This window comes from Oryctolagus cuniculus, chromosome 10 (genome assembly GCF_964237555.1).
Source record: "Oryctolagus cuniculus chromosome 10, mOryCun1.1, whole genome shotgun sequence".
NCBI classification, from domain to species: Eukaryota; Metazoa; Chordata; class Mammalia; order Lagomorpha; family Leporidae; genus Oryctolagus; species Oryctolagus cuniculus.
Genome location: NC_091441.1, coordinates 8,844,458 through 8,856,926, shown reverse-complemented (window position 1 = coordinate 8,856,926; position 12,469 = coordinate 8,844,458). Strand labels below are relative to the sequence as shown.

Here is a 12,469-nt window from a genome sequence, read left to right as displayed (position 1 = left end):
AGATCCTCGTTGAATTTTTTTAATTTTGAAGTGTGGCAGATTAAAAATGAAAATATTTTTATGTTAATTCTGTGATTGATGGGCTAGTGAGATGAAGAAATGTTAAATACTACAATTTAATAATGGCCAACTTACCTAAATTCAACCATTAAAAATATAGTGGAATAACAGAGTTACATTAGAGAATGTACTTTTAAAAAATATTTATTTATTTGAAAGTCAGAGTTACAGAGAGAGAGAGATAAGGAGAGGCAGAGTGAGAGAGAGGTCTTCCATCCACTGGTTCACTCCCCAACTGGCCGCAAAGGCCGGAGCTGCGCCGATCTGAAGCCAAGAGCCAGGAGCTTCTTCTTGGTCTCCCATGTGGGTGCAGGAGCCCAAGCAATTGGGCCATCTTCCACTGCTTTCCCAGGCCATAGCAGAGAGCTCGATCAGAAGTGGAGCAGCTGGGACTCGAACCAGTGCCCATAAGGGATGCTGGCATTGCAGGTGGCGGCTTCACCCGCTATGCCACAGTGTCAGCCCCAGAGAATATACTTAATACAAATAGCTCCCTGCTAATGTGCCTGGGAAAGTAGTAGAGGATGGCCCAAGTACTTGGACCCCCATACCCACTTGGGAGACCCAGAAGAAGCCCCTGACTCCTGGTTTCAGTCTGGCCCAGGTCCAGCTGTTGTGGCCATCTGGGGAGTGAACCAATGGATAGAAGATCTTTCTCTCCATTTCTCTATAACTCCAGCTTCAAATAAATCAATCTTTTGAAAAGAAAAAAATACAGAACAACTGAGACAAATCTACAGTGATTAACTTCTGCCAGTTTTTGATATCAGAAGATGTCTGTCACTCACCATCAGTTATGGTCAATCGTATCACAATGGTTTCATTTTCTCCTGTGCTGGCGTGGAAGCGGCAGCGATACAGCCCTGAGTCTGAGACTGAGGCGTGTGGAATGGTGATGGAACTCCGCCTGCTCCCCCGGCTGCAGTTGGTCAGTATTTGCCTTTGGTACTTGGAGGCATAACTTCTCCCTTGGAGCAAGTTGCATGAAGTTAGGAGGTCTATCTGATGGGGCTGGACCTTCTCCCATGTGACTTGTTGCACTGGCCACTTCATCTGAAGCTGATGGGTGAGTGTGATATTTTTTCCAGATTCTGACATGATGTGACTACTTGGTAGCACAGCAATCTCAAAACTATCTGAAAAGAAGTAAATGAATAGACTTAGGTTGAATTTTTGGAATGAAGGTGGAAGTTACCCAAAAAGTTCCTCTGTAGTGACTGGTGATATTACTTGCTATAGCTCATCAATTGTAGATGATATCTTTATATCGTATTTTTATAAGAGAAGGGAATTTTTAAAGGCTAGTAGATGACTAGACGAGAGGATACAATTGTTCACACATAGTCCTTTAAGAATTCCTTGGTTAACCATAGAAAGAGAAACATAACCGAAACCCTTGGTGCTTTTCTCAGTTGTGATCACAGGAAGAGGTTCAATTTCGCAACAAGACTGCTCTGCACTACTGCATGAGTGGTGACTCCCTTCGGGTGTCAAATTTGCAGCTAAGATTTTAATGACCATGAAGAAGACACCAATCATGTCACTGGATGCATGCAGGAAGTCATTTTTAGATGTCCAAGATTGCCTTCTGTATAGGTAGGGAAGGGGCCCACATTCAGTGTGAATTCCTGGTACCAATATTCTTCCACCTTCCCACCAGCATTTCTGGAATTACCAGCACAGGGTACTGCATAAATCATCAAATATCTCAATTGGTGGTTCCTAGAGTGTGTCCTGGGAACCCCAGGAGTGGTCCAATACCTTCCCAGCAATATTAAGATGTTACTGATGCTCTTCACTTTCATCCTCTTGTAAGTTTACAACAGATCTTTCCACAGGCTTTGATAGCCAATGGGATGTTTGCTTAAAAATTCTCGGGTTTCAAATTCTGCTCCATGTTAATTTCTAATACAGTGAACACCAAAGATAACATACATAAACAAGTAGGGAAATTTTGGGGACCTCCATAATTTTCAAAAGTTATAAAGGGGTCCAGACACACACACACACACACACACACACACACACACAAATAGGAACCTGATCTGAAAAGTAAACTTCAGGAGATGGTTCTCAAACTTAAGTTAGCCCAGAGTGGTATCACACAGATCTGTTTTCTAGTGAATACGTCTTCTGTTGTCTGATAGCTGTGCTGCTCCCACAGAGAATTGCGACCTACTGTTTAAGGGGAGAGGAGGCTGAGCATGAGGATGTCAGAGAGCTCACGGCACTAGAGGAGGGTGGAAGAGCAGAAGAGCATCTGTCACTTCATCTGTGCCCCCACTGCACTTGGGGCTGGCTTACAACCCAACGGAGGAGGGGAGGGAGGGACAGCAGAAGACAAAAAAAGAGATACCACATTTGAAAGACAGAGATTGAAATTGAAACCAAAATCCAGTATGATTCCCCATCTGTGTGTCTACTTTAATGTAATGCATACTATAATCGGGTTTTATTCCTCACCAAAGACCAACTTCTTATCTTTGACAAGTGGGTTCATGTGTCAAAATTTGCTGTAAAGAGAGAAACCACTGCCCTGCAGTTTTCCAGTTGGCACACAAACAACTACTGACCACAGTTAACCCCACCTAACAACCACACAGAAGACATTTCATCTCATGGTAATAAGCCAACACAAGAAAGGAAAGAGAGATAATCCACAAGAAAATGAAAACATAAGAAAAGTAAAATTTTAAAGGAAACAAAGGAGAAATTGAGATTTTTTTTTTAAAAAAGAAGACAGGGAATGAAAGATGTGAGACAGAGCATAAAGGATTAAGGACAGCCTAAAGAAAAAGCCAAATCAGCCACTGGCTCACTGTGTTGGGAAATCAAAAGCACATGAAAGAAATGAAACAAAGGAAAGAAACACATTTTCATGCAAGTTACCCTGGACCCCGGAAATAAGAGGCAGGCGAGAGTTTTAGGACAGCCCTCAGTGCCCCTGCTCACCACCGTTTCCTTTTTCCTGTCCCTCTACAAGTTGCCCTTACACAGGTAAGCTGCCCTGGATATCTGGTGATGCAGACAGAGTCCCTCTCTGCGGAGTGTCTGCATTTTCACAAACGACGAAACTGTGAGGCAATGGAGAAAATGTGCAGTGATGAACGGCCAGGCTTTGGGGTCACGAATGGAGCTGCCTTGGGAGGAGGATGATATGGGGAGGTCACAGCTCTGGCTCCAGCCTCACACTAGAATTGAAAGAAGTACAACTGCAGCCCCAGGAGCAGGGGGCTTGCAGCAGAGTTTCCCCCCATTCATCTTTTCTGGCAAACAGAGTAACTGGTTGGCATGAGAGGAAAATCCAGGCTTATAACAAGGTCTGAAGAACCTGCCTTGTATCAGTAATTGCCCATGGCTGCTTGGATCCCCCAATCCTTCTGCACAACGCTGAAAACTACCAAGAAAACCCCACACAAAGAAAAGGCCCCCATCATCCTGATGCACTTGGAACCGGAAAGTGAATTAATTTTAAAAAGGGACCAAATGTTACAGTTAATAGGGAAAACTGTGACTCAACTTTAACCCTCCAAATAAAAACTAAAGTAATACAAATTAGTTTAGTCTATACTTATTAGAATAAGCATAGAACAGTGTGTTATTTTTACATGCTTTTCATTGCAGGATATCCTCCTGAAATACATGACTTTTCCAAATGACAATAGATGACTGTTGAAAATTATTTCAGGGGCCAGTGCTGTTGGCGTAGCAGGTAAAGCCGCCGCCTGCAGCACCACGATCCCATCTGGGCACTGGTTCAAGACCCAGCTGCTCCACTTCTGAGCCAGCTCTCTGCTATGGCCTGGGAAAGCAGTGGAAGGTGGCCCAATTGCTTCGGCCCCTGCACCCACATAGGAGACCTGGAAGAAGCTCCTGGCTACTGGCTTCAGATTGGCTCAGTTCCTGCCATTTCAGCCATTTGGGGAGTGAACTAGCTGATGGAAGACCTCTCTCTCTTTCTGCCTCTCTGTGACTCTATCTTTCAAATCAATAAATAAATATTTTAAAAAAATTATTTCAGTGCCTTATTGCCTTTTCCAAGCACCAGTTAGTACCCAAGTACCCCAGGCATTTCTGGTTGCACCTGTGCCTCCCGCACATTTCCTGGCTGCCCTGTCTACCTCCACCATCCTCACTGGTAAATGGCACTGCATGAGGTTTGAGAAGCTCTGCAAAATCACCCAGCACCTTCCCAAATCCCTTTACCACCAGCTTTGTAAGCTCAACCCTTTGTATAAATAGACCTTTTCATACAACTTGACCTTAGCATCTAAAATCATGCTTGGCATAAGAAACAGATGTTAACTTTTGAATGAAAAATGAATTTGTAATTTCACTTTTCAGTCAATACTCAATAAATTTCCATTTAATCAGAATATTTAAATCCATAATAATTTTAATATTAAAAAGAGGTAAAAATATTTGTCAGAAAAAATGAATTGAAAGTGCTGGGGAACAATCATCAATGTCTGCAAACTTTGCAAAACTGTATTAACGTTTCCAGAAAGTCACCATGCAAGTACTCATCTTGTCCAAACTACCAAACCTGGAGCTGATCAGGCCTCTGACCATGACTACTGGCCTCCAGAACCACATAAAGTAGAGAAATGTGTTGAACAACACCAGGGTTTTGGCATATGGAAAACTCAAAGTGACAACAACAAACAAAAATGAGAGAGAAGGAGGAGGAAGAGAGGAAGGAGCTTGTAGTATAAAAGATTTAAGAGACACATTAACCAATTACAATGTGTAGAACTTGTAGAGTTCATAGAACTGGAGACACATGAAGACACATTTAATAATTTTAAGGAGTCACTGTTGTTTTCCTGAGAATGAAATACATGAATTTACATTTGAAATTATATAACATGACATCTGGAATTTGCTTCAAAATGATCAAGGGAAAGAGGAAATGTGAGACATACAACACAACAATATGATCCCAACCGTGTAGCTGGTGCAGCTACTTGAGGGACACACAGCACCTGTTATACCATTCTTTCTCCTTCTGTATATCTCTGAACTTTCATAATAAAAGATTTTGAAGTATTTGTACAGTAAGATTGGAGAAGCAAGAGAGCTAACCCTGAACTGAAGCTCCTGCTTTTTGAGAGACTCCCAATCTCTAATCTCACAACAAAACAGTCAGATTGGAATTAATGCTCCTGTGACACAGATGGAAAGAAACAATCTCAAGTAGGCTTCCGAAGGCCCAAGCTTGCAAGCAGCAGGATCAGAAATGAAACACGCGTTGGGCTCTAAAGCCACCTCTACACCCTCTACACCCTCCCTTGGATCTTCAACCTCTCCTTCCATATGGACTCTTCTTTTATGTTTGAGTAGGGTCTTTCTCCCACCCAGGAAAACCATACTTTGGACCCTTATAGGGCCATCAGGTCCCACTCTTTCTCCCTGTTAGTTTAAAGCTCTAGAAGGAGTAAGTTCCTCCCCGACTCTACCTCCCCCTTCCTCATGGGTGCTTCAGAACTACCAAGCATCCGCTTCTACTATTCCACCCACACTGCAACTGTCGCCCGTGCCCTTGACCCTGAACACTAGACATTCAGCCCTCCTGGAAACTCCACTCCGTGGGCTCTGTGACAGCGCATTTCCTGCCCGACTCCTTTTAACCTCCCTTCACTCTCTCCTCTTGCACTGCTGGTCCTTTTAATGTGTGTTGTGACCCCAGGATCTCATTGCTCCTCCCTCTCCATGCCCCTCCCTGGATGGTCTTATCTGATCTCATTGGCCAACCATCTGTCTCGTGCAGGTCAGGTACAAAGCAACAGCTCCTGTTCAGTCAGACCCTCTCCTCAAGCTTTCTAGTAGGAGACCACAACTTGTTACTATGATGTTTAAAATAAATGAAAAACTCAACAGCCCAGATTTGCCGTAAGCCAACTGAAGGAGCACTTTTATTACCATAGCTGAGAAGTGATGATGGTAGTAGCCACACCATGGATGTGCTCAACTGAGAACTTACAAACAAACAAACAAAAATTCTAAACAACAGCCCACATAAACGCAAAATATTGGCTGCATGATGACTAAGAAAGTGTTGTAGAGTGACCTGAGCTAAAGCTCTGAACAGTAAGCAGGCCGTGGACACAGATACCCGGATTCTCAATTACAAGAGGCCACAAAGTCCAGAAAGATGAAAAATAGCACTTTGGAGGGGCTCACAGGGCAATCAGTGCAAGGGATGTACTGAGAACAGAGGTGCAGGCCCAAAAGGCTGAATTTCCCTTGGAATCCTGCCATCACCACACACACAAAATACTGAAAACGTCAGTTGCGGTGGGCAGTGGACTGAAGTGTCAGGCAGTTTCGGAGCAGAGACAGAAGCCTTCACCCGAGACGTACCATGCACGCTCCCACCCAGCCTGTAACTCCCTGTGATGTGCTCACTGCAAACACAGAAGGTGACGAAAGCACTGGATAGCATTTCTCTAAAAATCTGCAGTGCCTCCCATGGCCAAGTCCAGGGTATGATGGGTTGAACTGTGTCTCCAGATTCATATAGTAAACTCCCAAACCCCAGTACCTCAGACCATGATCTGCTTTGTAAATAAGGTTGCTACAGATGTAACTAGTTCAGATGAGGTCATCCTGGTGCACAGTGCACCCTAATCTGATACGACCAGTGTCCTTATGCAACAGGGAAGTTTGGACAGGGACATGAACACTGGGAACACCCTGTGAACATAAAAGCAGAGATCAGGTTATACTCTTGCTGGCCAAGGAGCGCCAAGGAGCCCCCCAGAAACTGTCAGAAGCTTGGGGAAGGCCTGGAACAGACACTTCCTCACACCCCAGAAGGAACCAGTCCTCCCAACCCCTTGATCTTGGACTTCTAGTCAATAGCTTTCTGTCATTTAAGCCACTTAGTTTCAACAGTGCTGGGATCCTAAGGCAGGAGCAGGGCTTGATCAGGACACTGCCGGCAAGTCTGGACCTCACAGGGACCAAGCAGCAGCAGCAAGGCCACCTGTCAGGAAGATCAGCTGTCTTCACAACCCTTCTCTCTCATACTGCCATTTTCTGTCCTTCATTTAAAGTGCAGATAACAGGTAAAGGAAGCAAACAAGATAAAAAAAAATAAGCTAAAAGACTGCTTGACTGAAAGGCTCAGATAAAGCAGGAAGAAGGAGAGCTACAATCAAGAGATAAAAAGACAACCTGACAAAGCCATCATGAAGGCAGGCTGAACAAGGCCATGTGTTTAAACAAACAAACAAAAAAAAGGAATCAGAATCAGGCAAGCATGCCCTGCATGGCAAATCGGAGATTTAGCCCAGAAAACACACATTAAGGAAAGGTTGCACCATCCCCAAAGTATGATGTCCCTGTCCAAGCAACAAAAGAGCAAACAACTCACAAGGCAGTGCTGGGAAGATTTTTGAATCAAATCACAAGGTTCAAAGCCACTGCGGAGATCACCTGTCCCCGGCCCCAGGTGCCCAGGGCGCCTCCCACCCAGGTACAGGGAGCTCACCATGGCTTGAGATTCTCTGTCTGTAGGGTAACCATGGATCTCCCTCTTGTAACTATGGCCAGGTCCAAATTGTTAGAAAATAGTCTCCAGGCAGGTATTAAGCTAAGATATGGAGACACTACTTGAGAAACCCACATGCCACACTCAAGTCTCTGCTTTCCCCTCCCAGCTCCACACTGGAGTGCCTGGATTCTACTCCCAGCTCCACACTACAGTGCCTGGATTCTACTCCCAGCTCCACACTCGAGTGCCTGGATTCCCCTCCCAGCTCCACACTACAGTGTCTGGATTCCACTCCCAGCTCCACACTCGAGTATCTGGATTCCACTCCCAGCTCCACACTGGAGTGTCTGGATTCCCCTCCCAGCTCCACACTGGAGTGCCTGGATTCTACTCCCAGCTCCACACTGGAGTGTCTGGATTCCACTCCCAGCTCCACACTGGAGTGTCTGGATTCCCCTCCCAGCTCCACACTCGAGTGCCTGGATTCCACTCCCAGCTCCACACTCGAATGTCTGGATTCCCCTCCCAGCTCCACACTGGAGTGTCTGGATTCCCCTCCCAGCTCCACACTCCAGTGTCTGGATTCCACTCCCAGCTCCACACTGGAGTGTCTGGATTCCCCTCCCAGCTCCACACTGGAGTGTCTGGATTCCACTCCCAGCTCCACACTCGAGTGTCTGGATTCCACTCCCAGCTCCACACTTGAATGTCTGGATTCCCCTCCCAGCTCCACACTGGAGTGTCTGGATTCCCCTCCCAGCTCCACACTGGAGTGTCTGGATTCCACTCCCAGCTCCACACTGGAGAGTCTGGATTCCCCTCCCAGCTCCACACTGGAGTGTCTGGATTCCACTCCCAGCTCCACACTCGAGTGTCTGGATTCCACTCCCAGCTCCACACTGGAGTGTCTGGATTCCCCTCCCAGCTCCACACTGGAGTGTCTGGATTCCACTCCCAGCTCCACAATGGAGTGTTTGGATTCCACTCCTAGCTCCAGTTTCTGACTCCAGCATCAATGCAAATCCTAGGAGGCAGTGGTAAACACTCGAATAATTGGGTTCCTACTACCCTTGTGGGTGACTTAGGCTGAGTTCCTATAATGAATGGAAACTGTGTGTGTGTGTATGTGTCCCTTTCTGCCTCTCAAATAATCAATAAGATAAAAATATAAAATAAACCCCCTGGGGCTGGTGCTATGGCGCAGCAGGTTACGGCCCTGGTCTGCAGTGCCAGCATCCCATATGGGCACCAGTTCAAGTCCTGGCTGTTCCACTTCCAATCCAGCTCTCTGCTATGGCCTGGGAGGACAGTGGAGGATGGCCCAAGTCCTTGGGCCCCTGCACCCATGTTGAAGATCTGGAGGAAGCTCCTGGCTCCTGGCTTTGGATCGGCATAGCTCCAGCCATTGCAGCCATCTGGGGAGTGAACCAGCATAAGGAAGACCTCTCTCTCTCTCTCTCTCTCTCTCTGTCTCTGTCTCTGCCTCTCTCTGTAGTTCTTTCAAACATATATACATACAAACAAACCCCTTGAATGAGTCCTTACTAGGTGGCAGCAATAAATATGTGCAGGTGTTAACCACTTAGTCCCCACAGATCAGTCACCCAGCGGACAGGGAAATGGCAAAGATATCTTGCCTAGGTACGAGACTCATAGGGTCACACCAAAACCATCCCTGCCATCACTTCTCCCTGTGAAGAGACCACAGTGACACTTTGAGTTTTCCTGGCTACCCTGCAATAGGACTAGTTTTCACTTAGGCAAATAGGCTATAAGGAAACCCCTGCTCTTAAACACCTTATTTTCTGATGCCTTAAATCCTATCATTAAAAATCAATTTCTATACTTGTCCTAGTTGAAATGTATACAGTAATTTCAATTCCTGGTAGGCACCAACACATTACTGTGAAATTGTCCATTAGATTGTTCTCCAAGTGAAAGGAAAGGAAGCAGCTTCCCACAGACGAGCAGCCCAGAGCAGACCTGCTGCAGCAAAGGAGGGAGCGAGGGGCAGCAGCCAGCCTTGCAGAGCTGCTGCAGTGGACGGCGGTGGGGCAAAGGCAGAGAAGCAGTGAATGCCTGCAGGTGTGCAGGGGTGTCGCTCCCCCTCTTCGTGGAGGAGCAACACTGAACCCTGCGCTGTTCTTTCGTCTGCTCGGCCCTCCCCGGGTTTGCTGCTGGTTCTTCCCGGGTTGGCTACTATCCCTTCCACCTCCGTGGAAGGGCAGTTCCCCCTGGCCACATTCCCCACTTCCGCAGGGGAGCGGCACACCGCCGGCCGGCTCTACTCGGGGCTGCACGGGTTCCCTTAGATGTTCCCTGGTGCATGCCGTCTCTCTCCTCCTTTATAGTCCTCCTCCGCCAATCCCAACTCGGCTGCCCACACGCCGAATACGCTGCTCTCCAATCAGGAGCAAGTCCTACAGTTAATTGGTTGAACTGGAGGCAGCTGTGCGGAAGCTGTTTACTTCTCTCCCAGCGCCACATTGTGGGAGAGCAGATGCATAGAATAAGTCTTAATTCGAGTAACTTAGTCTAGTCCGGATTGCTCCCCACAGATCCCCCTTTCTTTTTATTTTTGGCGTTGATGCGCGCCTGTCTTCGGTGTCCCGCGGCACACACTCTGCTCTACTTGCTAGAGTTGCCACAGGCTCTTACAAGTCCTTTCAATCAGGAAAACCGAATCCGGGTCCTCTCTTCGCCATTGTGAGGAGGTTTTTAGGCGCTGATGCGTGCCTGTGTTCGGTGCCCTGCAGCGCATGCTCTGCTCTGCCTGCAGGGGACTTACAAGACCTATCAGGCAAACCGAATCCAAGCCTTCTCATTGCCTTATTGTGGAGGAGACTTATTAGTGTTGGTTCGTGCCTATCTTCGGTGACCTGCAGCTCATACTCTGGTCGAGCTTTGCTGGCGCTTACCGCCTTAAATCAGGCAGACCGAATCCAAGCCTCCTAATTGTTGCATTGTGGGGAAGCTTTACTGATGTTAATTCGTGCCTGTCTTCGGTGACCTGCGGCTAGCCGCCCAGGTGCTCATCGCCTCACTAATCAGGCAGACCGAATCCAAGCCTTCTAATTGGCATGTTGAGGGGAGGCCTTATTTTTCTCTATTTCTCTATCTCCGGGCATTCCTACCTCTCCCATTTCACTTCTATCTTCCAGCATTCCTATTTCTCTTCTACCTCCAAACTTCCGTTTCTCTTATCCCTGCGGCTTTCCGGCGCCTCGCCCCGCCGGCGGTTCCCGGCTCTGCGCCGCTTCAGCCCGCGCCTCATCTGCGCAGCTCGGCTTTGCTCGGCTTGGCTTCCCGCGCTCCGCGGTCTCCACGCTTAACCCTTTCGCGTCTGAACCACAGCCTCGCCAGCCCCGTTCCCTATCTACTCACGCCCCGTGCTCTCTCTGCACGCGGCGGCTTCCGCGAGTAACACAGCGTAGCTTACGTGTCCGCCACTAGCATTCAATCTAAGTTCCCCGGGCTAGCCTGGCGAATTCAACCCAGCGTACGTCTCCGCCCCACGGTTTGGCTTCCCGTCCTTTGCTCCCCGGGCTAATCAGACGGATCCCAACCTGGCTCACGTTTCAGCTTCTGGTTTCAACTTTTCGCCCCCTATTCCCGGGCTAACTTGAGAACCCCAAAGTGGCTTCCGTTTCCGCCTCGGCCTGCCCCCCGCGGCTTCAATTTCCCTAACATTTTTCTCTACCCGGTATGTTTCCCTAAGTTTTCTTCCAACAATATTCCTCCCTCATTTCTCCTGGCCTCTCCCCACAGTCCGTATCCGAGTCTGTTTGTTCTAGCTTTCACTTTCGCTTTCGACCTTAGAGATTCCTCCCAGCTTCCCCCCGTAGTCCGTATCCGAGTCTATGCCTAGGCTTTCAACAGCTTCCTCCGGCACCTCTTTCGTCCGGCTTTTCCCTAGGCTGTTTGCTAGTCTCTCTCTCCGATATTTTCCTGCTTCTTCCCGTTTCTTCCCTCTTAAGTTTGCTATCCGACCTAGGTTTCCTAATCCGAGTCATTTCTTCCCTCCTAAGTTTCATATTCGTCCTAAGTTTCCTATCCGAGTCACGGCACCATTATGTCGCTCCCCCTCTTCGTGGAGGAGCAACACAGGACCCTGCGCTGTTCTTTCGTCTGCTCGGCCCTCCCCGGGTTTGCTGCTGGTTCCTCCCGGGTTGGCTACTATCCCTTCCACCTCCGTGGAAGGGCAGTTCCCCCTAGCCACATTCCCCACTTCCGCAGGGGAGCGGCACACCGCCGGCCGGTTCTCTCGGGGGCTGCACGGGTTCCCTTAGATGTTCCCCATAGATGTTCCCTGGTGCATGCCGTCTCTCTCCTCCTTTATAGTCCTCCTCCGCCAATCCCAACTCGGCTGCCCACACGCCGAATACGCTGCTCTCCAATCAGGAGCAAGTCCTACAGTTAATTGGTTGAACTGGAGGCAGCTGTGCGGAAGCTGTTTACTTCTCTCCCAGCGCCACATTGTGGGAGAGCAGATGCATAGAATAAGTCTTAATTCGAGTAACTTAGTCTAGTCCGGATTGCTCCCCACACAGGGGGGCACCTAGGAAGAGGGATTGCAGACAGGAAGTGGTGGGCTTTTCTTCCCTCCTTCCCTTCCTCACTCCTTCTCTCCGGTTCCTGCCTTTCTGACTTCACCACTCACGCATCCGTTCCACAAGGTTTACTGAATTTTGATGGAAAGACAAAAGAAGGCACTGTTCTGAGTTAGGGGAGAAATACACAGGCAGGGGATTGTGCTATAAGGATAAGTCCTCCATGGAATGCACAGAGGCTCTGGAAATTCCTCTTAGGGGCCCTGGGAGAATGAGCCATGCTGATGACTGTGCCAAAGGTGTCAAAGGTACTGTTAAAGAGTCTCAGACCACAGCCAAGAGGAAATGTGTTTCGGTCCCC

General features: G+C 48.0%; 1 protein-coding gene across 2 annotated transcripts in view; it reads right to left on the bottom strand.

Annotated features, from left to right (window-relative positions):
- Positions 1 to 12,469, bottom strand: part of CD226 (CD226 molecule) — a 123,522-nt gene that overhangs the window by 42,987 nt on the left and 68,066 nt on the right. For both annotated transcript variants that reach the window (XM_051851889.2, XM_002713640.5), the window contains one exon: positions 849 to 1,196. In XM_051851889.2, coding sequence (XP_051707849.2) covers positions 849 to 1,196 — 348 coding nt within the window. The remainder of the gene's footprint in view (positions 1 to 848; positions 1,197 to 12,469) is intronic.